Here is a 27,839-nt window from a genome sequence, read left to right as displayed (position 1 = left end):
TCGAGATCGTTGTTCATTATCGTTTATACTTCGTTTGTATTGGCGAACATCTCAGTTCTTTTCAGATTTCGACATTCATCTCTCAAACTTGATCTCAGTTTCTTATTACTTACTTCTTGTTCGCTTTTGGTTGCCATCAGCGTGTAGCGGTTCAGTGATGTTGAGAAACCTATTCACCATTACCGAAGATTTTCTTTGAAAGCTCGAGATCCTCGGGTTATCTTGATCGCCTAGGTTGTCTCGGTTGTCGGAGTTGGTGTTAGCCGGGTCGTAATTGCGACCCAATAAAGAATGCCAGAGTATCATCAGATCCTTCATATTAGCGTGGTTTATCTAGTCGTTAGGTGATAATGAGATGACTAAAGATGTATGAGGTACCGGATGAAAAGTGCCAAAGTTTTCCTTCTCTGCTCAGTTGCAGTCCGGACAGATACGACGAACGCACTTTGCCGTGACTGGATATGAGAAAGGCGAGTCCTCACACTTGGCCCCGAAGCTCGATGACAGCCGACCGTTGCGGCCTGCGGTAGGAATCGGCCGACTTTAACGCGATGCTATTAATGCTATGTAATTTTCGGCAAGGCTGCCGCCAATTACATACGCAATTGCAACACGTAATTTTTTCGATCCTTGTACTTTCGTTTCAGCCACCAAACCCCGGCACGAGCCTCGCTTTCTGTCTATGCGCTCGTCGATTGTGCGTACGAACAAACGATCGACTGGCAATCGATCTTCTCGACGAGGAAGTATACCTCCGCGATACCTCCTCGTGGACACGACACAACCCGATCGGTTTTCCAGTACTGAATACTGTCGAAACGTTGAAGCAATGAACTTTGGATCGGGCGATACGTGAGAAACGCGCGTCACGGCTCTCACGCAGTGACGATCTTGTTCTTCAGCGGATACTCTTTGCAGAACTGAACACCTATTAGCTCGGCAAGTTGCGTCACACTCTGTTGAATTTTTACCCGATTGTCGAGCTTTTATCGATTACCCTCGCACCTGCCATACGTCGCTTGGCTCCTCGTGCGTGCAGTATGCGCATCGGTGCAAGAGTGACGGAAACTAGGATCGGCGGGATTTGAAAAATACAATACTCCCACCATGGTGGTCAGCTCGCCGGCTCGCCGGTCGGTCAGTCGACGAGCACGTGGAACGTTAGCCAATCGGTTCATGAGGTTGCCATCCCACTTGCGAAGTGCAGGACGTCCAGTATCTGTCCTGCATAATCCACTCTTTCGAGATCAGCCACTTCCCCGACCGGAGCCGACTCCGAAGGTCGCCCAACACTTGAACATTCGTTGACAAACGGCGGTCGCGTTTTCAGGGCGAGACGGTAATTAACCCTTCGCGGTGTTCTACCGCGATTGTGTCTCGCGATAGCTGTCGAGATGGCCGACCTTATTTCGAGTGACGACAGGGTCGCGCAGCTAGTAGCGAGACGTTTACTTCGGTCCGCGTTACTGACCACACATGTTGCGGTCACACGTGACCTTGCTAGAATTTATTTTATTTTTAAGAATGCGGACATCATGAAAGAATCGCGGATCGATTTTATTTTACGTCTGTTGTCCTGTCGTAAATAAAGGAGTATCGCCCGAGACGATCAAGAAATTATCACACTACTGTCTGTTGTTTTTATTTCGAAAACTGTTTTTTTAATATGATTTAAATGTAAAAGCAGAAGTTGTTCTTTTTTAATTTAATGGAATCTCTGTTTTTCATGGAGACGATATGAAACTTTTTTTTCGACAATTGGAAGAACAACATTTTTTTGGATAGTATATAAAAGAGGAGTCAAGTTTGAATTGTATTTAAATTGTATTTAAATTTGGTTATGCTCGCGTCCGTGACTTTATCAACGAGAATTAATTAATCGCGAGAATAAAAACGAGAATTAAATAATAGAAAACAGATTAGAGTATCTACTTAAAATACTCAAATATATATTTAAATTAACAATAATTGTTTAAGTAAAGATATATAATTTTGTTAGAAGAACTTTATAGAGTTTTGAATTTCAATGCGATGTTATTATTTTATTTATATATTATAATAGTCTCATAAAAGAAATATAATATAATGATTTTGACAATAACGATATCTTTTTTTTTTTTTTTCTTTCGACATTTAAAAATATTCATACTTTTAATCCAATATTTTACATTTTCTATTCATAAAAACTATCTTTGAATAATAAGAATATATTTTTCTTTGTTGAATTACGTACATATAAAATATGTTGATGCAAGTAACTCATCTTTGCTTATAACGTTACAACTCATTTTAAGATTTACATGTAAAAAATGAAGATACTTTTGAAACAAGAATGTTCTTTTTTTCCGTGCATTAAAATAAAATAGCGTCATATTTGTCAGTCAGCACGCGCGACAGGACATCTGTTGTTATCCGTTTTAATATCTATCAACGTAGTTAATATATTCATGCTCCAGATCGTCTAATAGTCCGCGATGACCATATTGCACATTATACGCAATATTTTTATCGTCGCTACCGTTGCTGCCGCCGTTTTCTAGGAAATTCTACCTATTCGTAATTTCATGTCTGTAGCGTTCGTAACTTTATGATAGCATTTATTAAGTAATTTAGATCGATCACTCGCAGCGAACAAGTATTGGATACGTATTAAAACCTACATTTCCGCGTACTCGCGTTTTCCACAGGAAAAAAACAATTCTCCCGAAGGTACTCGTTAGAAAAGAAAAAATTACTAACTGCTAAGACAGGACCGATTAGACTAATTACGTTTAAATTCGCCACAAAAACGATTGATATAGGTATTACATGTTTCGCCGCGCTGGTGTCAGGTGCTTCGATTGCAAATAACACAAGTAGAATTCGTCTGCGTGTCCTTGAGCGTTCTCGCTCTTGTAAGTTCGTGCGGTTCGACATCGTTGAAACACATACAACGAATTCTGTGTATTGCCATTGCTTCATTTGCACGATCCAATATCAGTCATCAGTATCAGTCATCGCAGATAGTCGTGAGTCGATTCATCAGCGCCTTGGCGTGCCACGGGAATCCCGATAAAAGCATGATGGTGACTCCGGCTTTAACTAGCGTTTTATTTAACCTTCGATTTGATTATAACTTGTTGCTCGCCTCGTATTCTTTTTTCTTTGCCAAAATTCTGGGATATTCTTCTGGTAACCAGCATCATTGTTAGTCACTGTTATTCGGAAATGTTTGTGACTAACTCTTCCTGCAGGTCTCTTAAATATTGATTTTACAAGAACAAATGTATAAGAATGTTATATAACTATATCCCAAGTTTTTTATAATTTCATATTCTCTCTGATATTATTTATTATAATTACATTTTATTATTTATTAATAATTACATTTATTATGTTATAAATTAATGTTATAATGAGTAAACTTTTGTTGGTTCAAAAGTTGTTTAGATGTTTATAGAGTTGCAATATGATGAATCTTATTGTGAAGAAGAGCTACCAATAGATCAAAAAACGCACATACGTATAGAATAGTAATAAAGTTTGATGACTGCAAACTTTAAAGCAATTACCATAACGCATCAAGATTTGCGATGGGCTAATTTAAATAAGCTAATATTTAATTTTTTATTTCGAAAAGTCACTTTTTTCTTTTCTTTTTTAATGAATCTTATTGTTTTGCATCTATTTTACACAATCTATTATCTTGTATCGCCGATTAACGGAACAAATCCCGTCAATTTATTACATCGATTAAGATTGTGACTTCCGAAGTGCTCTTAATATCTGGAAGCATAGGAAGAAAAAACAAATCTGTAGCTTATGACAGACATAATAGAAGCACTATTTACGCATCACACATGTATTAGCATTGTGATTTACATCAGATAGGAAATACTTCACGCGATACATGTGATTCTGATAGATTGTTGTATTTGTTATTCCTGTGTGGCTATCGATACGAATGTGTCGAATTTACAAATATATGAATTTGCGTATTCTACCGGTTCCCGACGCCTTGCGCGCTCACAAGGTTACGGAACTCAAATAAATCAACTGGCGAAATGGTGCCGGCTCTTGGCCGCAAACTTTCCGGCACCTTGAATGGGTATATTTTTATTAATGCATGTAAACCACCTACGTAATTTAACATTAAGCTTATTCTTCGATAAGAAATATGAGCTTTCGTTATGTGCATATAAATCTTTGTGAGAGTGACAAGAAAGCTAATGCATTCCTGAGGTTGATATAATGAACCTGTCCGTTTAATGGACGCGTACAATTCGATGCACAACTCAGGATTATTTCCATCAACGAAACTAGTATATCAAAGTTTCGTTTAATTGTGCACGATTAAAAGTTAAAGGATTCGAAGCCAAGCGATAAAAAAAGATTGTTTCAAATATCAGGTGAAATATGAACAAATCACAATTTATTAACCAGAATCTTATTTATTTGAACAGAATTCTAGTAACTTCAACCGGAATTCTGGTTTGTTCATATTTCATCAGACATTTAGTTAGTCCAACCAAATTCTTTTTTCGTCTTCAAGAAACGTACCTGTTACTTTGATCGACATTTTTTTCTCCAATAGGTAGTAATTTAACATGTGATCATGAGCACCGTCAAATGCAAGTGCATGTAATTTTGACTTTCGACGTCCCGTTAACCCCTTATCGAAACGTTCGCAGTCAACGATGCTTGAACGCGGCCATCGCGTAGATCTAACATTATCATGATAACAGGTTTACTGATTATCCGCTCGTTGCATTTCCGTGCATCAGCGAGATCGATTAACGACATAATCCGTGTCACTAATCCGGTTCGAAGGTATTCTACTTCTTTATTATGATACCTTTGTCCTTGCTACGTAACGCAAAAATAGAGACATGTTTAAATATATCTATGAATAAAGTAACCTTTTAGAGTTCGAGATAATGCAATAACCAATCTAATAATTCTAGGTAATTGTATCGGGAAAATCGAAAGTTGAAATTACACGCATTACACAATCAATGGTGATTATAGCATATTGCAGCGCAATAAATTATTTGCCAGGAAAAAAATATATTGTTCGAATATTATACGTCAAGTTCTTAAAAGTTTTTATATTGCTACTTATAACCGTATAAGATTAATTGGCATGATAACAATTATGGGAATTATTGAGCAACTATAATTGTACGAAATTAAGTACATCCATATCATCTTCGTTATCTTTATTATAATTTATTCTTTAGCTCATCGTGATAAGAAAGAGAAACAGCCAAACATTGTTAATAGCGTTCCGTCTCGTGCATATGAATTTTTAATTTTTAGAAGTCAATCTCTCGATACGAAGGTTTATATGATAGATATTATATCATACACAACTTACACATATATCGATGTTTTATATTAACGATAAATTAGATTATATATGTCGCTAAAAATCAGAATAATTCGTGTCAGACTTATTTTCTGTCTCATTTGAAACTCGTATTTTCGAAAATTAATATTCGCGCTGAAGTGTCTTGATAAAAGCGTGGAGTCCTATAAAACTCTCGTTTTAAACTTTGCCGATCGTAAAATGTTAAAAGAAGGCAAGTTATCGTTGTTATTGCAAAGATAATTTGAATAAAAGTATAAATAGTTTCTTAGCGTCTTAGCTTTATTGACAGAATAGATGGAATCTGATAAAAAAGAAGTTCATTTGATTGTCACATTTTCATAAAAGATGATTACGATTTATAAGCATCTGGCATCTACAACAATATTTATAACATTGTCCTGTAAACTGATTTTTACAATTATTAGGAATTATTTCGACCGGGCGCGATTGATATAATAGACAATTTGCGAAGAATATTCACTCACGGCTTATCGATAGCTTATCAATTTTACTTTTATAATTAAAATGAAAAAAATTCATATCAGTGATAGTTTGACTGAATGACACGACAAGCAAAACATCCTGAACTTAGTTATTTTTTTGGACTATCAAAATTTAATACGTTAACCGATGCGTTATCCATATCTGTTATAGTGCTTGTGATTGGATGCGTGATATCGACACATTCATTCATTAAACGTTTATTCGACGTTTAAACGTCGAAATTGTTGGCTCTTCTCATATCAGTCTCAGGTGAAATATATTTTAAACATTCCAACGGCAGACAGACGATAATCGATAAATAATATTTGCATAATATTTGTTGAAAATATCTATTTACCATATTGTAGCATCGAATTTTATGTTAAATTTCATTGAATTATAACTTGGTCGAAATAGTACTATTTAAAGTTATTTAAATTATGTTTATATTGATGATTCTGAGTTTACACGTTGTTATGACTAGTGTCTTGTAAAAGTCTTATCGAGTCTTGAAAAATTATGCATAATTAAGATTGTTTCCGACGCAAATAAGCAAATAAGACGTAAGTAACGCTTCAATGAACACACGTCGATAGTGACGCTTCACACTTTTTGTATTAAATTTACAGGAAAATTACAATCAGTTCATGCATATTTGAGTTGATAAATGAAGTCAGTTTGTATATTTTGTAAAACACATTTAAGGAAAACAGTCGTCGATAAAAGAGGTTTCAATTAAAGATTTAAAAAACTATTTGAATAAGTCGTGCATTTTTAGTTTTCAACATATTCACAGTTTATATACAAGGTTGTCTCATTTTAATGAAAACAGATGTATATCTCTTAAATTTGACATTGTATAAAAAAACTTTTTAAATAAAAGTTTTAAGGTTGCAAGGTAGACGTATGAAAATGCTATTGATTTGATTTTGTGGTCGACGCAATTAAGTACGCAATTAAGTACGTACATATAAAAGTATTGGTGTAAAATCATTGAAAAATGGATATTTTCCGAGATATTTTATATTTTGTTATTTTTCAGTATAAGATACGAAATGTCTCGTAAAATCATTCACTTTTCGACAACCTCGCCATAATATTTTTGTACATAGAATGACAATAAAAATCGATCACGGTGATATACATTTTTGTACACTTTTTGACATCAATAAATCTGTAAAATGTAACGCAATTTTGTGTTGAAAATTTCTTTATTTTTTTCTTACAACAATTTTGATTTTATTCAAAAAATAGTTTTGACTAATACCTCTCACTAAAACTGAAACTTTTATCTGAGGCATTCTTTTGTACGAGGTCAAGTTTAAGAGATACATAGCTGTTTCCATTAAGTGCGTTATATATGAACAGTGAAGTCTAAATTATCTCTCTCATTTACACCTAACGTCATGACTATTGATACACATAATGTCATGGCCGCTGATGATAACTGGTGCTATCACATACGAACAATTAAACACGTTGTTGTATAGCACGTTTCTATACACCACAACGGCACATGTACATGCACACAATAGCTTAGTGAAGAATTATAAAAAGTGAATATTCATAAAATCTTTAGACGTTTCACAAAGGATATCTCTGACTAAGATGACGGAGACTAATTATGATATCTACACGCGTTTCATTTACTGTCTGTCTCCAAGGAATTCGCAATCCCGTTGTCTCTCGAATCAGCATAGATATTGTGACACACAAACCTATTTCCCAGACTTTAACATCCTGTACGTGATATCGCATGGAAATATAGAATTTTTTCAATTTCGTTTAATCAATCAGGATGTTAGATGGACGATCGTGTTGACGATGAAAAAGTACCCATGGCACATACACATCGGCGTATGAATAATTATGACGCGCGGTCATAACGCGACTGGAGACGACGGCTTACGGAAGTTTGCGACCGAATCGACACGGCACTCCTTTTGGTTTGAATTACGTATCGATAGTATCGTCTGATTCTTTGTTTGGTAAAAATAATATGATTGCTGATAGAATTTTTGCATCAACCGCAGACTTAAAATATCTATTTATACATATCTCGTGCGCGCGCGCATAAAATTCTTCGAATAACTGTTTAGGCATTCGAGGTAAAAATTTTTGCATGGTAATTATTTGCTTTAGGGAACCCACCTCCAAAAGTTATAAAAAAAATTGCATAAAATGAATGTAATTTTTGGACACCGTATATACAAAAACATCGAATTTGTAAGCTAGGAAGATACCTGCTGCACACACACACATACATACTGATAGCCAGCAAGCGCGCTCGCCCGCTCGACAGGGCGGGCTTGCGGTAGGTGCGTATATATATATATATATATATATATATATATATATAATAAAAACATACGCACCCACCGGGCGAGCGCGCTTGCTGGCGAACAGTGTGTGTGTGTGTGTGTGTGTGTGTGTGTGTGTGTGTGTATAGCAGGAGGTACGAAGAGATGGGCAGAGCCCCTCCCCTGCACATATACGTATACTGTTTTGCATATATTCATCGATTTATTGCAAAGGAATTATGCAAAAATAAAGGTATAGACATATTGAAGCAATTCTACCTACACGGTGTCAAAGAAATATACGTTCTATATATATATAAATTCTTTTGTCAATAACTTTTTAATAAACAACGAGCGACGGCTAAAACCTTTTAAAGGTTACTTAGGAGAATGTCCTTGATAATATATATCAAGATCAAGGTCATCGGAGGTGAGTCCCCTAAAGTAAATAATTATTTTTTGCATTAACTAGTTTTTTATTGCTAATAAATAGCACAATTTATCATATCTGACCACATACATATAATTATTGTCAGTCCTGATTTTCATTTTCTGTCAATCTATTATTAGCGGCATCAAGTTGTCAAAAAGAATTCTTTCACACACATCTTTCCGGGTCGAGACTGAATTTGAATTTTATCCACGGAAAAACAAGCAACGAGATGAAAAAAGGAGTGAGCATGACGTCAATACTTAAGATAAAAAAAAATCGATGGATTCCCGGAGTTGAAATTAAGGTTGTCGCCCTACAACCAGTTTCGCGTTGCAGATATCGCTTTTATTGTGGTAGAAGAAATCTCCTGCTGGCTTATTCGTAGCTTGAGATTAGCGCAGTATCATATTTTATCGATAGTAAAGGATTGCGTCCATGTTTTTTGACTGACCGGTTTGCGATTAAACATAAAATATACAAGAAAAATAATATGTATTTATATGGAATACTTAGAAAAAACATATAAAACCGCATATAATGTTTTCTTAATGTTTTCTTAACGATCTCTTTAACGATGTTCTTGAAAAATTTATTAAAACATCAGAGAGAATAAATTTTAGCATAATGAAAATATAAATTTAAAACTATTACATAACTCGCGCTATTGTTTGAGTTAAATAAAATAAAAATTTATAACGATTATAACGAATTATGTGATAAAAAAGCGGCGTTCATTTTTAAAAATATCATGCGATAATTTGATTCTATAGGTAATGAGACATTTTGTATGTGAACTTAAGTTATCAATTATCGTTGCTCGAGCAGTTTAATGAGATATTAAATTTCAGCGGGAACATCAAGTGAATTCATTTATAAATTTTTGTGAGCATTTACAATAAAAAATCCTATATTTGTACGTGAGATATTCCATAATAATTGAATTATTTTAATATGTGACAGGAAAAAGAATAACTCCGTATCGCAAAATTTAACGGTAAACAGTTCTATTAACTTAAATCCCACTCTTTTTATTCTGTCTCGAGATTACGTAGCTAATTCTATATTCATAACTACCCGTGAACTATCTTTGTAAATTATTATTCTCTGATGTATCATCTTCACCTGCCATTTTATAGTTAATCCGCGCCAGTTGTTCGCGGTTATTATATTTTAAGATAAATATCAAGATTAAGATGTTATTCTCACGAATGCGCTCTCGTAATCGGTTTACCTCGTATGAAGTATAAACGTACGTTGCAAACTTCTAGGCCACCAAAAAATATACTTTATTGCTTGCAGAATAAATTCTAAACTGTGAATTCAGTTCAGAAATTTGTAGAAACAAGTAGTACTTATTATAAAACGTAATACCATTGTAGGAATCAAGTACTAAATTATTGGAAGTTTGTGAAATGCTGGAGTATCATTAGGAATTTATGATATTTTTAGTTTGCTTACTTAATTCGTTATATGTAACCTAACACGTGTTAAATGTGCTATGACGCAAACAATATAGCAAAAAATTGTTTTCATTGCCAATAACGATTGTGTAATTGTTGCATCTATAATTTATTCTTTCTGATAAATGTAAAGTATCGTTTTTCTCTTGCAAATACACTATAATTACGAACGACTGCGTATTATTTAACTTCGGACTTCAAGGAATTTATTTTCATTTGCTTCGATCAGCAACAATCGATATCACGAAATAATCATTATACATTTACTATTAATTCGCTTGACAGTATCAATTTGACAGTTTTTTAATCAATTAGACATGAAAAAAACTATCAAGAGCCAATACAATATGTAAATTGCGAAATCATTCAGTTTATAAATAAAATGGGATTTCAAATGGACTTCACTAAGAATTATTCAACCATTCCTCGGTAGAATGTTTCGAACTCGATAGAACAAACTGAACAAACTGAAAAAGATGATATACAAGAATTATTTAATTACGAACTCATCACCCTCAGGTGCAATATTGAGATGTGGAAGAACTCCTCACATCTCAAAAAAGATTGGCACGAATCTCAAATAATTCATATACATTGTCTTTTTCGGAATTTTTCTACTAAGAAGGGTCGTAATGACGACTGAAACGTTTGAGTTGAAAAATTCTTAGAAGAGCCTACTTGACACTTCATATTTTGTTTTACTTATAGATTAAGCGAGTTTCGTACTTTACATTTTGCATTGGCTGTTATTGGTCATTTTTGTTTTCAGTTGCATGTACATTTGAAAAAGCCTTGATAGTTTTTCAATTATTAAACTATATCGTTGTGCATGCAATAAGATGACGTGTGATGTATGAGAGATTAAAAGATTAATTAAAGTTTCTTCTTCATTATTATTATTTTCTTTTTGAAAGTTTGCATAGTAGTTTGTACTACTATAAATTCGATTAATTAGTTAGGTTAATTCAGTTTAATTAACTCGAACATATCTCATTCGATTATTAAAGTATCGTCAAATCGTTAAATACTTTATATACATTGAGAATAATTAATAATATATAATAAATATAAGCTGTACAAAGAATTAATATTTTATGTACGAAGTATGTATTGATATTTTGTAAAAAAGATAACCTGCTTGTCATTGAAGTTTGTAGAAAAGATACAAATGATAAGCTACGTACCCAAACTCGTAGAATAAGCACGACGCATATTTTGACTCGTTAAATTAAATTTATGAAATTAGAACCACCACCTGAACCACACGAGCCGGTAGTACAAGTATCGCCATAGCGAAATTACATTTTGATCGTGTCGGAGATAGAGCCAGTTGTAGACTTGCCGAACCCGTTAAGGTGATCGCTTGGTATTTATTCGTCAGATGATGTACTTCTCCCAGACATCTTCGTTTGATGATTTCTAGGGTTTCCCTCATCTCTATTCCAATAACATCTAAAAGAACGCAAATTTCAAGTCCGTTATTCATTGTTTCATAAGAAAAATTCGTTGAGTCTTTTCAAGAGAGTCTCTCTGTCAGACAGAAAAGTTCATAGAATACTCGAAACATGTATATATAATCACTTTCTGTTAAATAATTTTTTGTCATTTGATTTTCAAGATATTGGTTCATATATATTCTAATATTCTCTACAGTATAGTCCATGCATGTCTATTGAATGCAGAATAAACATTGCAATGAAATTTCACCGCAACAGGTTTTGTAAAAGTTAAATAACAAAACCTTACAAAATTACAGACGATATCGCAAAAAATTGTATCGCACATTTGTCTCGTTTAATTTAATCACACTAACAGAAGGTTTTATCGATGTATAAGATTACAAAATAAGTAGCTATTTGTCCCTAAGTGTGATGCTCCAGTGGAATCACGTTTCTGTTATTTCTCGGAGCATCTGTGTAATTCGGAACACTTATACTGAGTAACAAGTATGCAAGATCTTGCGGGATAAATTGCTAGTTGGTCGTCACTTAGTCACGGATGTTTATCTCGTTGAAAATCTGTATTGTTTTTTTGATACTTCTTCATGAAAATCTGTGATATAAGATTAAGCGCGATTAAAAATCGATCGCGCAATAAGAAAAGTAAAGGGGGCTGCTTTCGTATAGATGTGAAAAATAAAACTTGATTGCGGGTTGATTCTAATTAGTCACGGTCTAACAGCAACAAAGCATCTAGTCGTAATAAAATGATTTAAATATATAATATCATTCGACTGGGATAAAAGAGACATACATGTGACGCAAAATACAAAAAAGAAAGGAACGGGACAACCTTGCCACGATTGAAGGTAACGCTACGGTCGAAGGTAAGGGTTGAGTCATTAAGAATTTCCGTTTTTATTGTCCTTTATAATTCAACTTTCACAGGAAACACTATAGTGGAATATAATCTAAAAAATATTTGTCCTTATTTATAATTTTATTATATCTAAACATGTACAATTTTGTCTTTAGCGAAAATCCTCGTATAATAACGTCGAGAGGAATTTCTTCTAAAATCAAAAGGAAAATATTCTAAGCACAATATTCTGAAAGTTAGAGGAATTTTCTTTCTTATTTACAGTATACATCTTGTTCTTAATAGAAATTTCTTCTAGTAAGAGAGCATTCTGCTTCAAACAAACATATTTATCTTTATTCAAAAAGAAAAAAGTTACAACAATATTTAGTAGATTTAGTAGTTAATCGTTTATCTCATTTCCTTAGAAGAGGAATATCTTTTTCATAAGAGTTTTCGCTTAAAATATGTGATTATTAGGAATAGCATAGTGCAATTAAAGGATTGTCTTTCTAGGTTTTTTTTAGGATATTTTTTTTTGGCTTTAGAAGAATCTTCTTGAGTCCGCATATGAAAGGATTTTCGCTAAGAATAATATTTTTTGCGTGTAGATGGACTGTTTCAAGTGTTTCCACAAGTATTGCGAAAAAATAAATGCTGGTTTTTCCGATTTTACACAAGTTATTACTTACGGATCGCTATTCTGATGTAATGTAACATTTCCTCAGTCAAAGTCTCCCGATAGACATTATCAACTTACGCTTGCAAATCGACGAGACACTCCGCGATAAATGTGTAAAACCGACTACAATTTCCGACGTCGACGCGTTCGACGACGTCTGCTTGTGCACTGAGCGTAGCAGCCATCGGCGACCCTTTTTTGAAGTCGTGTTTCGAAATCTTAGGGGCGATAACAGCAATCGAGCATCGCTTTGACCATATAAGAAGCTAGATTGGTTCGTGAGCGATAAGTGACCTACTATCAACTACAAATCCGTGGGTGGAATTATTGTCCCGAGGATTACACGGTAGAGATCACGGTGGGATTTGCCATGGTGAGGGTTAAAAATGAATTTACCGCTACGTTCCTTCTACATACTTTGCTGAGTTCAATGCAACCTGTTCGACGACCCTCGGAGACGCAGTCGGGGGGATATCCACTTTGTTGCTATGCCATTCGCTACGCGTCCTGATTTTACATAAATTATATATAAAAACTGTACACGTTGATAACGTGGAGTTATATAATAATATAGGTTTAGAAATCTCGCGTGTTAATTTTCTTTCCTAATTTATTCAAGGCAACGAATTGATACGATGTGTTGGATACTAATTATAATTATATGATTAAATTTTTACTATCTATTTTAACTTAATTTGTTATTATATATACAGTCAAGATTCACATTCTGATCAAATTGCGTCGCGTGAGCAATTTTATTGAACCTTGTATACACTGAGAAAAAAATTTACTAAATTTCAAAAAACATTTGTTTGGATAGTACTGTGAAGATATTTGTTTAAATTAAGTAATTATTTTCTAAAATTAAATAAAGAAGTTTTAAATGTAAATTTGTTCCTTTAATTTTAGAAAATAATTACTTAATTTAAACAAATACCTTCGCAGTACTATTCAAACAAACGTTTTTTGAAATTTAGTAAATTTTTTTCTCAGTGTAAGTAAGTCATGAATGAGTTACATGCGCGCATTTTGCTTTAATAAATAGAAAATTTTGCATTTCCATATACACTCTTCTGTAATTATATTTCATATTATCATGAAATATAGAAAATTATCTTGACGTTTGACTTTATTGAAGCGTCATAGCACATAAAAAATGTAACGAAATTAATTTGAGAAGACTGTTTTTGTAAGTCTTGTGAGCGGTTTATCGTTCACGAGTTATCGCCCTGCAAATTTCATCTTTGTTTATTTATACGAGCGTGCGCCATGTCACGTCTTTCGTTTTGTATATGACTGATTAGCGCCTGCGTGTGTATATTAATTCTTTTATCACACCAGTCATTTCTTGTATCGACTCGTATTCAATTCACAAGAATTATCGACAGTTTCGCTCTTGTTAATCCCAATTAGTAATAAAAGTTCGAGTTGAAATCCAATCGTAAATCCCGTAACAGTCTGACACCCGAGCAAATAAACATGAAATATTATTACGATAATAAAAGTTAAAATTAAAAGTTCCCGCGGTGGTCAAGGCCTAATGAGATGTTCATCAAATTAACTTAGTATATCATTTATGTTACTTTCACACGGTTTAGGTTATATCTCAACAGGATAATTAAAAATTATATCGTGCGAAAATGTCACTACTACGTATTTTCGTACTTAAATTTTAACATTTGGCAGAATTTCGTGATTCACGAATACACAAGAGAAAATGGCTCTTGATAGTAAAATAGTGCCCGAACTGAACGAACGGAAAGCTCAATTGCTTCAAGACAAGCTAAGGCAACTCGTCAAATGTGACGAGATTGTTTCAAGTGAGATTATTAACGTTATCGGGAATGTCACAAGAGATATTGAAATGGCCGAGGACAATGTGCAGAGCAGCGACGAGTTTGACGAAGACTTTGAGAAGGAATTTCGGGATCTGAACGATATTCTTAATTTGCCGCACGATACTTACTCTCTCACTGAAATTAAGCCAGAATTACCATCCTGCGTGAAATACTACATGCGTTCCGGAATAACTCATCTAAACATGTCGAGATTCTCGCCATTGTCCAGAGGTTATCAGGTAATCGCGAGTCAACAGTGATGATCTTGAAGTATACACAATTAGACGTTGCCTCCGTAGTTTCTCATTCCTTAGTTCTAATAACAGGGTGGCGCTATAGCGATTGCAGCTTTCGCCACGACTGCGATTCAAAAGTCTCGTAATTGGAACGAAGCGATGATCGATCAGATCGTTGAGGATGGAGACACTTTTTATTGCGAATCTTACAAGAACGTGAGCACCGGTGATCGTCGAACGATAACTATACTCGACTTGAAGAGGGATCTCAGGGTTCAGAAAAACTTTAACGTGAAGGTCAGGATCGAAGACCCGGCATACGCCGGCAAGTTTCGCTCACGCGATCCAACGGAACTTCATCTGGCGAAGGCGCTGGAGTTATTCTTCGATCGATACGACGCTGGTATTTTAGCGTCACCGACGCTCAACATAGCCATTTGGAAAGACTTTAAATATTACAATATATTCGATGCTCAGGCTCGACGGGAAAATGGCGAACTTGCGGCCGACGGAGTTAACGGATCGGCCAAATTATTTCTTTTAAAGAACTTGATAGGCGTACTTTTCATAATTCTCGAAAAAAGCAACGTACAAAACGAACCTTTCGTTATTTATGCCATAAGTATTCGCGGAGTCGAACCGGTTTCATTGGCGGACGTATCTGAGGTCGAAAAGACTCTTGGGAAACCACAAAGGAGACCGAGCGGTTATAAGATTCGTCAAAAACATCGAGCCATTGTGCGAGGATCTTATCATCTGATGCATTCTGCCATACCGAAAGCGCTACGTGGAAAAGGACACCTCACTATCTCATTAGCCGCATTGATATACTCCCGATTGATCCACGCCAATAAGTGGACAACAGCTTTGCTCGATTTGATGTTTAATCAGTCTAATATCTACTTGATCGATCTGGCGAGGATCCTCGAGAGGAAGCTCGACGACACTTTCGAGCTTCGATTGGAGGATTTAATGAGCGACGTTGTTCTCGGAGTATATTCCGCCAAGGTGAAAATACACGCTAGTGTAGTACCGGATCCTGCGCAAAAAGGAAAACTCACTCTCTACAGCGGCATACGGCAGTTTTTCGACAAGCACGAAGTCGGAATACTCGAGATCAAGAAGATCTTCTACGCGATCTGGAAGAACGGCAACGTGTACTATTTTCTCGATCCGTTCGCATGTGACAATGAGGGTTTCAGGGTCGATCATACTGACTTGGAACATATCAAAGTCGCCGCCTGTGTAACTATGAACAGCGCCATAGAACAGATGCTGGAGACTATGATAGAGAATACTGGAAGTAAGGAGAGAGATCCTTTTGTAGTGCACGGAGTTAAGGTGCTGTATGTTAAAACCGGCACAGCTTCAGGCGAATCGTTGGAGAAGGTTATTTATCGGGAGAAGGGTACGAACCGTAGACCACGGTCACCGTTACAGCCGACGCCGCTCAACACACCGCTGGACAAGGAAAAATCGGTAGACATGACCCCGCGTGCGCGACCTACGAGTAAACCCATACAAGTGTCTACTCAGTTTCCTGAGATAATGCATAACGTGGATCAGTACATGATGACGGATGATGAACCGACAACTTTTGTATTCGCGTTAGAAGAAAATAAGAAAAAAGTGGAAGTAGGTGAAGAAGAAGAGGAGGAGGAGGAGGAAGAAGAGGAAGAAGAGAAAGAAGATGTAGATAAGGAAGAAACGGAAAAAGAACATAAAGATGAAGAAAAAGGTTACGAACCAGTGAAAGCAGACGAAAAAATACAAGAGGAAACTCCAGTAAATTTTATCACAGGATACAGAATGATAAATATCCATCGTTTGATCCTTCGTGGCACAAAGAATTGTCTAAACGAGGAATTCAGTCTACAATCGCGTGGCAGACAAGGATTAATAGTAGCTTTGACTGCGTTAACATATAGAAGACTGAAGGAATCGATTCATTGGCGAAATACAGACGTAGATCAGATTATTAAAGTTAGCAATAATGCTTACGAATGGGTTATAACTTGGATTGAGCAAGGTCGACCGGAAATAAAAGAAGCTAAAGCACCGGAAGAGGAATTAGGAGAAGAGGAAGAAGAAGAAGAGGAGGAGGAGGAGGAGGAAGAGGAGGAGGAGGAGGAAGCCGTTGCTCGAAAAGTAGCGGCCGCTCCGAGTTACTTGAATATTTCTCTTTTGCCACCTAGATTGAAGCTAGCCGAGTATGACGTTTTATTCAAGGCGAAGACTAATATCGTCGATGGTGAAGCGAGTCCTTTGGCTAATCTAGCGGAAGCTCTCGAGCGTTACTTCGAACGGTATCCTGAAGTGGTTCTAGAGAATAAAAAGCTGATGTACGCTATTTGGCAAGAGGACGGAAAATATTTCTTGTTTAATCCTTACGGAAGCGATTCGGAGGGGTGGCGTCTGCGGGATCATCCGGCTTCTCTCGCTGTAGCGGACAGTCTCAATGAGCTGACCGATCTCCTTCACGGTGTCATAGAATATAACGATCCGAGTTTCTCACTTCATTTCGTAGCTCTGGAAGCTATAGAGCCGGGAAAGTATACATCGCCCGTGGAAATCATGATTCCAGACGAACGGGCGATTGAGAAATTTCAGACAAAGTTCCTGCCAATTACCGATGATGACTTGGTCAAGCTTGAGAAAGCTGAGGCTGAAATAATGGAAACAACAGTGGAAGTTAAAGAAGATGTAGAGGAGGAGGAAGAGGAAGAGGAAGAAGAAGAGGAAGAAGAGGAGGAAGAAGAAGAGGAAGAAGAAGAAGAGGAGGAAGAAGAAAAAGAAGAACCGAAGAAACTTCTCGTGGATCCTTTGCTGGAGATCGAAGAACGTGCGCAACCGGATGCACCGGACTGCTTAAACTTAGCCCTCTTAACCTCCACGGTGAGAATTCAGGAGCCAGTCGAGGAAAAATCGAGCGACTTGCACGAAGAAGTAATAATGGAGAAATTAAAGTACGATCATCCACCGCCGTATGTAATGCCGTCGAAGAAGGCACTTTGCATTTTGCTGGAAGCAAAACGAGCAAACAAGTCGATCCCATCTCTGGTATCAAGATTCTCGATCGATTCCAGGCTGCAAGTCAAGAAAAAAGATGACTTTTCTCCAGACTACTTGATATCAGCCGCGATTGTGTCGTTGCCGCAAGACACGAAACCCTCTAAAATGATCAAGTTATTTTCTACCAAGTATTTATACTCGAGGTTGTCGCCGATTCGTATGATGCCTCTTCGAGCCATCGACGAGAGTTACATTCACAGCGAAGACATCGATAAACGATTTGACGAAGAACATCAAGTTCCACAAAAAGTTTCAGAAAGAACTGAACGTAAAGTGTTGGCGAAATTACCAGTGATACCTTACACCGAAAAACCGGTCTCTGCGTTAATACCATTCGGAACTTCGATCAGGACACCTGTTCCACCGTTGAAATACTTGACATGTCTCGATGAGCGAAAGCAGAAGAGGATGTCGAGTGCTGAAAGAGAATCAGCCGTCGGCAAGAAGAGCTTCTGTGACGCAGAAAAGCTTCTGTTCAAGATAATATTTCCCAATTTTGATCCCTCCTTACAAGTTAGCGCACACATACATTTTTGAATAATTATAAATCAATATTATTCGAACAGATTTGTTTATAGTACCTTTATAGAAGTACACGAAAGTTTTGAAGAAAGTTTTATTACTTTATATTTTTATATAGTTGCCGGAAGAGAGAGATGTCGAACAGATGGACGAGACAAAGAGGAAGAAAAGGATAGTTAAAATGAGAGATGAAGAGGACAAGCATTCGATATCTGAGGCTATTGGCTTTGAAGTAATTTTCTTATAGCATTAGAATACGTGTTTTTGTTATCACACATGTTATGACATGCAGATGATGAAATATTAGCTTCTAATATCTCCGTGAGCGCAATACGTAGACAATAGCTTAATGGATATCTAATTTTTTTTTGAGCACAAATATGATTTATAGCCAGACAAACGAGTTGTTTAGCATAGCGTATGCTTCATTCATAAGCGCTAATAATTATTTTATGCAAGGTTGTAAATGAAGATATGGAGATATTACGAGGCAAATCGTGTTTGACGGATCGCACGCGTGTGGAATCTTCGCGCTTCAAGCCGTGCTACTTCTCTGCTATGTTATGCATCTTAGCAAAAATCGCAATGGATGTGAATTGCTTTCGCGACGGCACTTTGGACCGGGTGATTCTCCTCACCGACAAAATAAATCGACGCGTCGGCAAACTGCGACACAAGGATTACGAGTGGTTTCGCGACGTGAGCATATTCAATGTGAATTTCAATGTTATTCTGAAGGAGACCATTTACGCCGACCCCGAAAGTTCTCCATTCGACGACCTCGATACGGTCATCGAGAAATTTCTGGATAAGAATCGTACCGGCATACTCGTGTTAGAGAATTGCGCCCATGCGTTTTGGACGGCGGACGACAGGTATTATCTCTTCGATCCTTATCCCTGCGACGAGAGGGGAAACGCGAACGAGGAGGGTTATTGCTGCCTCATGAGATTTCGCGACTTGAAGTCTATGGTCGGTAGAATTAAGCAAAGCGCTGGTCAGGCTGTAAGGAAACCATTTGATCTTTACACCGTGTGTATCACTCATCTCGAGGTGAAAGAGCGCAAACGGAAACGAGGAAGAAAAAGTCAGAGGCATCGCATAGAGAAAACGGAGGAGCCGGTTCGTGCGGTTTGTACGGAGGATAAACGGTACGCGGCGACACCATCTACTGATTCGGAATCATCTCTGATCGAGTTAGCCGAGTGGGTTACATCGGACACAGGATCGGATCCACGTGATGACATTACTATCGCCGGTTTCACGCCGGTGCGGCATCACGAAGCCTCGATATTTGAAGTGGTTGTCTTGGAGGATGACATCACGACGCCAACGCTGGCGCCTTTTAAAAAATTACTAAGAACGTCGGAGGGTGATTGCGCTAATCAGGAAACAACGATGCAAAGAAAAAGAACATACGAAAGGATATTTCGAAATCACACATCCTTCGCGATTCCTATTGATCTCTGCGTCATGGCGTGGTCCTTGATTCACGACCCTATATCTTGGTCGAAACGGACCATCGATGCTTTACTCGAAGCTAGCGCTGATTATGCTTTTGACAGCGTGTTAGCGAGCGAGGACACTTCCGTGAACAATATGACCGATGCTTTATTACCGGAACTCGAGATAGGAAACTACACGTTTCGAGCGGTATTTGCACCTCTGCATTATGGGACCTTGTACGCCGTGGAGGGATGGAATTTGGCGATGACCTTGGAGAAGATATTCGAAACGAGGATCTACACGGGTGCAATAATCGTCTGTCGCTACGCTCATGTGGGCGTCACCAGGAAAGGCAGGAACTATTTTGCATGGTGGACCGTCGTGGGCACGAAAAGTCTGAGGATAATCACGTCCAGCAACAGGGCCGAATTCCTCAAGCTGATCATTAAAGAGGTCGACGAACCCCGAGAAATAGAATTCATAGTGCGAGCGGTCACGGTATCTTACGCTTGTAAAATGGATCCGGACTGCAGTGACGTCAAGGGTCTCCACGAACCAATAGCACCGATGACGTCTTTAGCGGAGATTTATCGAATGGAGCCGGTTTTCCATGACGTCCAAGCGCTTTACAGACCAATCGATTTGATGGCGAAACCATTCTTTGTACTCGGAACGGTATCATTGAGCGATCGAGATAGCCTGGTGGAGCCGCGAGCGAAACGCTGTTACTTCGTTGCACTATTAGCCGTTATGATAAAAAGAGACATCATTCAGTCCCCCATTCCAAGTATGATCGACAGAGTCCTTGAAGTAGCGGAGAACTTATACAGAAGATTCTCTGAGCCCAAGTTTCACACAGAGCACATCCTGCGGAATGTCCCGCTAATGAACAGATTTTTTGATCTTCGAGACTGCGCTTCGCCTTTAATCACGCTGACGAGGAGTCCCGGCAAAAACGACTTTTATGTACAAGTGAGAGTCTAAGAGGAAGAATGAGACTATTTGTTGTTTCTTTTTTTATCCTTCTGTCAATTTCAAGATGACGTTTTCGCTAACTTATTCAATGCTTAAAGCCGTAGTACACAGAAAAAATTAAGTAATGAGACTTAAGCAGTAAGAAAACTGACCAATTACAATAAAAAAATCAATTTTTTAAACTGTAAAATAAATAAGGTTAACTGCGGTAAGATCAACTGCGATTAATTAATTTGTTTACTGAGTAAGTTTTATTGCTCACGTTTTTCTGTGTGCTCCCGGCCTTAAATAAAAACAAAGAGAAAGTGAAAGAAAAAACTCGATAGACCTGATGAAGCTCGCGTGTTCGTTTCTAGGTAAAGAAACACTTGAAACGTCATTTCAAGACGTACACAAGCGGTGTACTGCACTTCACTAATTGCTGCTACGGCTTCTGGTTCTCAAGAGCGACGAGATCCTATTATTACTTAGATCCTTACCCGTGCAATGCGAAAGGCAGAAGAACCTCGGCAAACGGCAATGCCAGTCTGTGCATCTTCTCCTTTTTGTGTCAGATGGTACGACATATGTGTCTCAAGCAATATGAAGGTACGACCGGATTCTTCATCCACAGACTTCACGTGGATTCCATCGACAGTCCACCGTGCGAAAAGTTCCAAGAAGACCCGATGTGGGTCTACTTAGACTACCATTGGAATTTCGCGCATTCGACTTCATCGAAATCGTCCGAAGAAACGAAAGACAACGTTAAGTCCGATTCATCGAGGAGTGAACGACGATTTTGGAATAGATACGTGATCGAAGTGACCGATCTGATTTACTCCGTCTGGGGTACGATCGGCGCGTACGATCGCAGGTTTGGCGAACGAGCTGGGAGAAATCGCGCCGGCATATGCGTCGCTATTCTCGCCATGCAACACCTTTGTCATCCGTCGCGGTGGAGCCCTGCTATTCTGGACTCGGCCGTGATCCGTGGGGATTCCTACTACACGGAGAGCTTGAGCAGCGCAGCGCGGAAGTGCTCGGGGCCCTCAAATAGATTCCGGCTGCGTACCTCCTTGAGAATGTTCCCACATTTATGGACCGTGGATTTCAGCACGAGTGTATGCGGAGTTCTATACGGCGATCGAGATAGATTGACGCTGTCTGCGACGTTGAGATTAGCTTTCGAGGAAGCTCGCAATGTGATCATCGAGTGCAACGAGATCACCTTGGCTGCGTTAGCCGCTAAAGATGCTTATTATGTCGCGGATCCATGCTGGATCGGCCCGCCATTGTTTCCGAGAGATCACGGCGCGATCTACGTTCTACGTTGCAGCAACATAAATGTGCTGATATACGCAATAACAAAAATGTTCAATACCAATTTGAGGCTCGACGTTCGCGTCACGCCGTTGACCTTGTCCTTTGATCGGGAGAACTTCGATATGGATCTTGAGTTTTGCGTCGCGAAGAGGATCCTGCGAAAAACCGCACGAAAAGCTCCGGGAAAGACCAAGGCGTCTAACATAACCATCCCCGGAGCAGTCGTGGTGCCCGATGAAAGCTCTTACCTGCGGTACGAACGGCATCTCGCTAAAGGTGTTACTATAGATCTTCAACAACGCTATACGTTACCTACCTTACGTCCTGAAAACGCGAACAACATGATCGTCAGCACCAAGTGGCACTTGAATCTTGGCCAAGCGTGTCCTTCAAAAAAAGACCCCGTGGAGCGTTTTCCCTACGCAATTGATCCATTTGAAGCGCATCAGTTGCAAATTTCCGTCGCGGATTTAATGGCTATTTGCGACGACTATCCAAAAGCGATAGACTTCGCTAGCGACGCTCTTTCACCCGGAATAATGTCGCTCGAGTGCACCGGCACAGCGAAGCGTAGTTTCATCCGAGAAGAAAGCCGCACGGAGTTTAATGAGCGCGTCGCGGAAATGTCGTCGGATTTCTACAAGAATTATCGACATCATTTGCCGAAGCAAAAAGAAGATAGAGTTAAGAAAAATTCCGAAACACAAATCGAGGTGAAATTGAACGAAATGACTATCGACGTCACGGTAGACACCGGCAAAGAGAATAAATTTCAAATGGAGACGGAAAGTGAGATTACAGATGTCCAAGACGTGCAATAAACGAAGAAACAAAGTTCACGGAAGCAAATAGCGCTCATGAGTATATATTAAATTTTTTTCTCGAGCATTCAAAGCGTAGTTTTCATGCGACGATGACACGAGCAAAGTCAAATGCATGTAATTACGATTTTATTGGAGCGATCCGAGTCAACATTGTACAAGGTGACTAAAAAACAACGTACGTAATATCGAAAAAAACTTAATGATCTGATCAAAACTTTGCTCGAAGGAAAGATCTAGAATATTTAATTAAGATGTTATCTTCTTGCTAGTATACTTGATCATACATAAATCAATACTTAATGTTTAATTACTAAAAAAAAGAATACCTAGGTAGAAGTTAACATTTATCAAACATAAATGCATATGGATGTAAAATGAATAAATAATAGTCTCTCTAATTTGTTAATGAGCGAAATTATTGAGAGTATCATTTACTCAATTTAGTTATAAATACGAAATTGAGGAGACAAACATTTATTATAAATTTTCTATTCACATTGAATTTATTGAAATTTGTAAATTTACAAACAATACGCAACACAGCTAAAATGTTAATATTTTACAATTTTAAATGGCATTAAATGCACTAATTATAGTATATTGGATTATGGCTTTACTAGGATGTTTTTTGATAAGAAATTTAATAATTTGCTTATAAAATAATTTGTATTATTGATAAATAATGCAGATAAATACAAAAATAAAAAAATATGTAAATCATTATTACGATAAATATATTTTTTAGGTTTTAGAATTGTGTGATTTAAAGATTTGATCAGAGACTGAAAGTAAAAATTTTTTGAAAATTATAATTATTAGTATCAGTATCAGTATATATACCGGCAATTATCACGATATGGTATATTTTTAATTCTATTTATTTATTAAAATAAAGGCGTACAAAAATGTAACTAAATTTATTAATATTGGACGGCAAAAAACGCTTGTGAATCGATTCGATCATAGGTTTTACACCTAAGATAATAATCGAACCAATCAAACGGAATTAATAATTCACTTACGTTTAACTTATATCGCCTTTTTGAACGATTAGATAAATGTAACACATGTTAAGCCTATAATAATCTTGCGAAAAATACAATACCACACCGATAGAAAAACGTAAGTCGCGATTGTCATATATATATAATATAAATCTTACGTGTTATATAGACGTTAGTACATATATTTGTCTCGATCTCCGCGGGACAACACAGATACAATACAATACAATATAATAAAAATAATACGACTTAAATATATAGTCTTTAAGCATTTAAAATTTACAATAATACGAAGACAACGTCTCGTTAAAAAAATCATTTGCATAATTCCATTCAATATCGCTTGTCGTAAAACATCCCTTTAACTTAATTTCTGTGTAATCCATTAAATATTCCTTAGAAACTTCACATCGCAATCTCATCGAAGTTTCATTATTAAATTCTAAAATTGGTCTTCCGAATTTTTCAGTGATTAAAACGGCGGTTCAAACGACTGTCGAGCGTATGGCTCATACAATAAAATATTACTATCACGCTTATGTATTACATAAATGGACAATAACAATATTAACAATATTATTTAAGTACATTTGACGTGATGCTTACATAAAATGTCACGATAGTCATACACGCAGTAGGCAGAAGATATTTGAAGAGGCATAAGAATGGGGAGTTTTTTAAAGAATATTTCAAGAAGTCCAGATATTAGTGTTACAAGCTTACATAAACGGTAATAATGAGAAGCTCATAATTTGCAATGCTATTATTATTGATATTATAAATATAGCAATAATAATAATCATACTAATAATCATTATACTAATAATTATTATTATATTAATAATAATTATTATAAGATTATTTCTAATAATATTAGACTATAATATTACTTGAAACATTCATATAAAAGATAAAATCGGTGGCTGTGTAAAAAGTTGTCCGATAAAATATCTGGATTGTGAAAAAAATGTTTTATCTTTTGGGATATTCTGGGATATATTCAACGAGATGCAAATTATGCGAAATAAGTAGGGTTATTTACGCATGCCTCTTCGTAACTTGTTATAAATTTATGGGAAGTAATTGCGCGCGCGCAATATCTCGAAACACATTTCACGACTGTTCGGGTTAGTCGGTGAAGGTATTTTTTCGCCTTCGATTTCAAGGATTATCGATCACGTAGGCACGGCACGTACATTGAAGGACAGATTGAAGTATCGCCCTCTTATCGTAAAATTACTTACCGTAAACAGATTATCACACACCGACACGATCGTCGGGGCTTTGATCAGCGAGATGCGCGTTCACGCTCGTTTTCGTACGAAAACACACGGACGAGTAATACATGGCAATAAAAAGATTCATCGTCAACGAAATGTGTAAGATTTGGCGTCTCGAAACGAAATATCTGTCTCTATAAAACTCATGTATAATTGTATGTTCGTCTTGTTTTCGCCTCGCTCATGCAAAAACATCATCTTTCGCGGAAGAAACTACCGTCCCTGTGACTCGATACGGACGACACGCGATCGTCTACGCTAATTACTTTTTGCGACAACGATTCGCGCAGTTATTTGTCAACCGTTTCTTCAGCTTCCGGCTTCGTGTATAAGATTTCCGCGTATTCCGTTTTATCCTCATTAAGTCGGCGAGGCGCGGCACCCTGTTGTTGTTGCGTGAGATCCAATTCCGCGTACACAATTCCACCCTCGCTCGTCGGAGGATTCGTCCTGCCTTCTTGCGCGGCCGGCTCGGCTGTTTGAAGCTGTAATTTTTTCGCATGCTTTACATATGTATGTGCCATCTCGACTAAAAGTACGAAAGCCGATGTTGCACTTGGGCGGCAATGAAGTGATCACACCGTAAGAAATTCGTTAAGAGAAGAGTTGTCGTATTGGTCTCCTAGATCATCGATCGTAACTGATTGTTTAAAATGTCTGTAACGCGCGCGAAATGAGGTATAATCTGAATTTATTGACTCTCCTTTAACTGACTAGACGGAATTTGTAAAGCAGGCTACGCTTTTTCTTTTTCATTAAACAGGGAAAATTTCTCAATGGCTCGATTGCTATGTTGTGTTTACACGAACGTCTCGATTTTTGTGTGCACAGTATAATGGTACAATGATGAAATATTTTCGATAAACCATCGCGTTTATTGAATTATTCGTTTTAGACGAGACATTCCAGATATTTAGGATTTTGTTGACCGCCAACTTGTGTGACTTTTTATAACGTACCGTACTAAACGCGTCAATGGAGTAGTTTGTCTGTGACTTATTGAATATATTGTCATTGTTGCTGTTACTCGCAAAAATTCGCAGGAAAGAAATTCGTGGAGGAAAGAAATGGTCAACGACGTTCATTATTCATTGCGAAACAGTGGCTTACCTTTTCGTCGTCGATAGTGACAACAGTCCTCATCGTGTCCGTGTCGGCACCCGATACCTTATCCTTGTTTCGTCCGAAAAGTCGAGACAAATTGATCCTTGGCCTTCGTCGTCCTCGAGATGATGTGCCATCTATCTCAGATCGGGAATACCTGCCGGCGCTCTCAGTGTCGCTTCTAATTAAATGAATCAAGTTGTATCTGATACATGTCTCATCAGTGACAAGAGTATAATAATTTCGCGAGTATCACGCGACATTTAACTTTAGATATACACAGCGCTTATAGTGTAACTCTTTCTGATAGTGATATTAAATGACAGCTTAATAAATCTTTTCTTTATTAACTGTTAGATTACCTCTGATGTTAATAAATCTCTGCACATACATTTGCGTGTGTTTTATTTTTTGTTTTAGTTTGACGAATGATCAAGGAATATCATTTGCAAAACGTTCGCATAAACATTACTTATTAGATATTCTCGATCGTAATCTGAGGAATGTTCGTTGTGGATATATGACTGTTCGATCCACGCTCAACAACATATATTGTCATGAATATATGTAGAAAAACATGATTCTTTCGCGTGTTAAACTGCAAGGAAATCGCTCGAGTCGATCCTATCTATATTTATAGAATTTTATATCCGTTTATGTTTCCTAGATCATCACGTAATGTTTATTAACTCGCACTGACTGTGCAATTAGGGAGAATATAATTTTTGTAATAATATTATTGTACACAGATTCATATTGTTGCGAGTGTTCGTGTGACTCAACACGTAACGCAAATATGAATTATGAGAAAACAATTTAGGATATCTCCTTGTGTGAATGTTACAGTCGTTTATCCAGTCATAATTAACGATATTAAGGTTAGTAAAGAGCTCTCTCTAGCAAAGAGAAAGAAAGATAGAAAGAGAAGCTTATCTATGCATTTATATAAGTCTGTTATAATCACGAATGGTACCAGCGCTTTCGAAACACTTCTCGAGGAATTGTTTCAATTGCGCCACAACAAGGAAGCGATGTGCAAGTGCTGCGATAAGCACCACCTTGCACATTCCGCATTTAAGACCTCAATTCCAAACGCATCGAACCATTACCAAATATGGTAATGTTCTTGTCGCCAGGCACCCCCTCCGACAAGTCTAAAACAATACTATAAAAAAGCGGAGAGACCACTCGCGTCAGGCTTAACATCTCGGTCTCTCGCCGCGACAT

The 27,839-nt window shown here is 37.3% G+C and overlaps 4 protein-coding genes across 6 annotated transcripts in view; 2 read left to right on the top strand and 2 right to left on the bottom strand.

Annotated features, from left to right (window-relative positions):
• LOC116844833 (scavenger receptor class B member 1-like) overlaps window positions 1–13,184 on the bottom strand; it is a 40,367-nt gene extending 27,183 nt beyond the window's left edge. The window contains exons 1-2 of one of the 2 annotated variants that reach the window (XM_032816901.1): window positions 13,017–13,184; window positions 11,329–11,478 (exon numbers count right to left, since the gene is read on the bottom strand). In XM_032816901.1, the coding sequence (XP_032672792.1) occupies window positions 11,329–11,478; window positions 13,017–13,044 (178 nt within the window). In that variant the 5' untranslated portion in view covers window positions 13,045–13,184. Of the gene's footprint in view, window positions 1–113; window positions 1,084–11,328; window positions 11,479–13,016 lie in introns of those variants that run through there. The other variant, XM_032816900.1, reaches the window with a different exon arrangement.
• Window positions 13,185–14,563: 1,379 nt separating this feature from the next.
• LOC116844854 lies at window positions 14,564–15,434 on the top strand. Its single transcript, XM_032816938.1, has 2 exons — window positions 14,564–15,083; window positions 15,184–15,434. Exons 1-2 carry the CDS (start codon window positions 14,724–14,726, stop codon window positions 15,241–15,243), a joined length of 420 nt encoding a protein of 139 aa, XP_032672829.1. The 5' UTR covers window positions 14,564–14,723; the 3' UTR covers window positions 15,244–15,434.
• A 2,220-nt stretch (window positions 15,435–17,654) lies between these two features.
• On the top strand, window positions 17,655–23,221 carry LOC116844835. The gene is made up of 5 exons (XM_032816902.1): window positions 17,655–17,783; window positions 17,988–18,665; window positions 18,793–18,906; window positions 19,134–21,092; window positions 21,452–23,221. The coding sequence occupies exons 1-5, from the start codon at window positions 17,655–17,657 to the stop codon at window positions 23,219–23,221; spliced, it is 4,650 nt and encodes a 1,549-aa protein (XP_032672793.1).
• An 865-nt stretch (window positions 23,222–24,086) lies between these two features.
• Window positions 24,087–27,839, bottom strand: part of LOC116844830 (fasciclin-3) — a 381,741-nt gene continuing 377,988 nt past the window's right edge. For both annotated transcript variants that reach the window (XM_032816894.1, XM_032816896.1), the window contains 2 exons: window positions 26,619–26,793; window positions 24,087–25,993 (listed from right to left, as the gene is read on the bottom strand). In XM_032816894.1, coding sequence (XP_032672785.1) covers window positions 25,799–25,993; window positions 26,619–26,793 — 370 coding nt within the window. In that variant the 3' untranslated portion in view covers window positions 24,087–25,798. The remainder of the gene's footprint in view (window positions 25,994–26,618; window positions 26,794–27,839) is intronic.

The sequence above is a fragment of the Odontomachus brunneus genome, unplaced genomic scaffold, assembly GCF_010583005.1.
Source record: "Odontomachus brunneus isolate Ranch 3 - 2012 unplaced genomic scaffold, Obru_v1 Obru_scaffold_047, whole genome shotgun sequence".
Taxonomy (NCBI): Eukaryota; Metazoa; Arthropoda; class Insecta; order Hymenoptera; family Formicidae; genus Odontomachus; species Odontomachus brunneus.
This window is presented reverse-complemented; position numbering and strand designations above follow the sequence as displayed.

Excerpts from the sequence above, each read along its gene's own strand:
- LOC116844854 (XM_032816938.1), top strand. The coding sequence starts at position 14,724 with ATGGCTCTTGATAGTAAAATAGTGCCCGAACTGAACGAACGGAAAGCT. Across the intron at positions 15,084-15,183 it reads CATTGTCCAGAGGTTATCAG|CGATTGCAGCTTTCGCCACG; the intron begins GTAATCGCGAGT and ends GTGGCGCTATAG.
- LOC116844835 (XM_032816902.1), top strand. The coding sequence starts at position 17,655 with ATGATTCCAGACGAACGGGCGATTGAGAAATTTCAGACAAAGTTCCTG. Across the intron at positions 17,784-17,987 it reads CAGTGGAAGTTAAAGAAGAT|GAGCCAGTCGAGGAAAAATC; the intron begins GTAGAGGAGGAG and ends GTGAGAATTCAG. Across the intron at positions 18,907-19,133 it reads CTGAGGCTATTGGCTTTGAA|GTTGTAAATGAAGATATGGA; the intron begins GTAATTTTCTTA and ends ATTTTATGCAAG.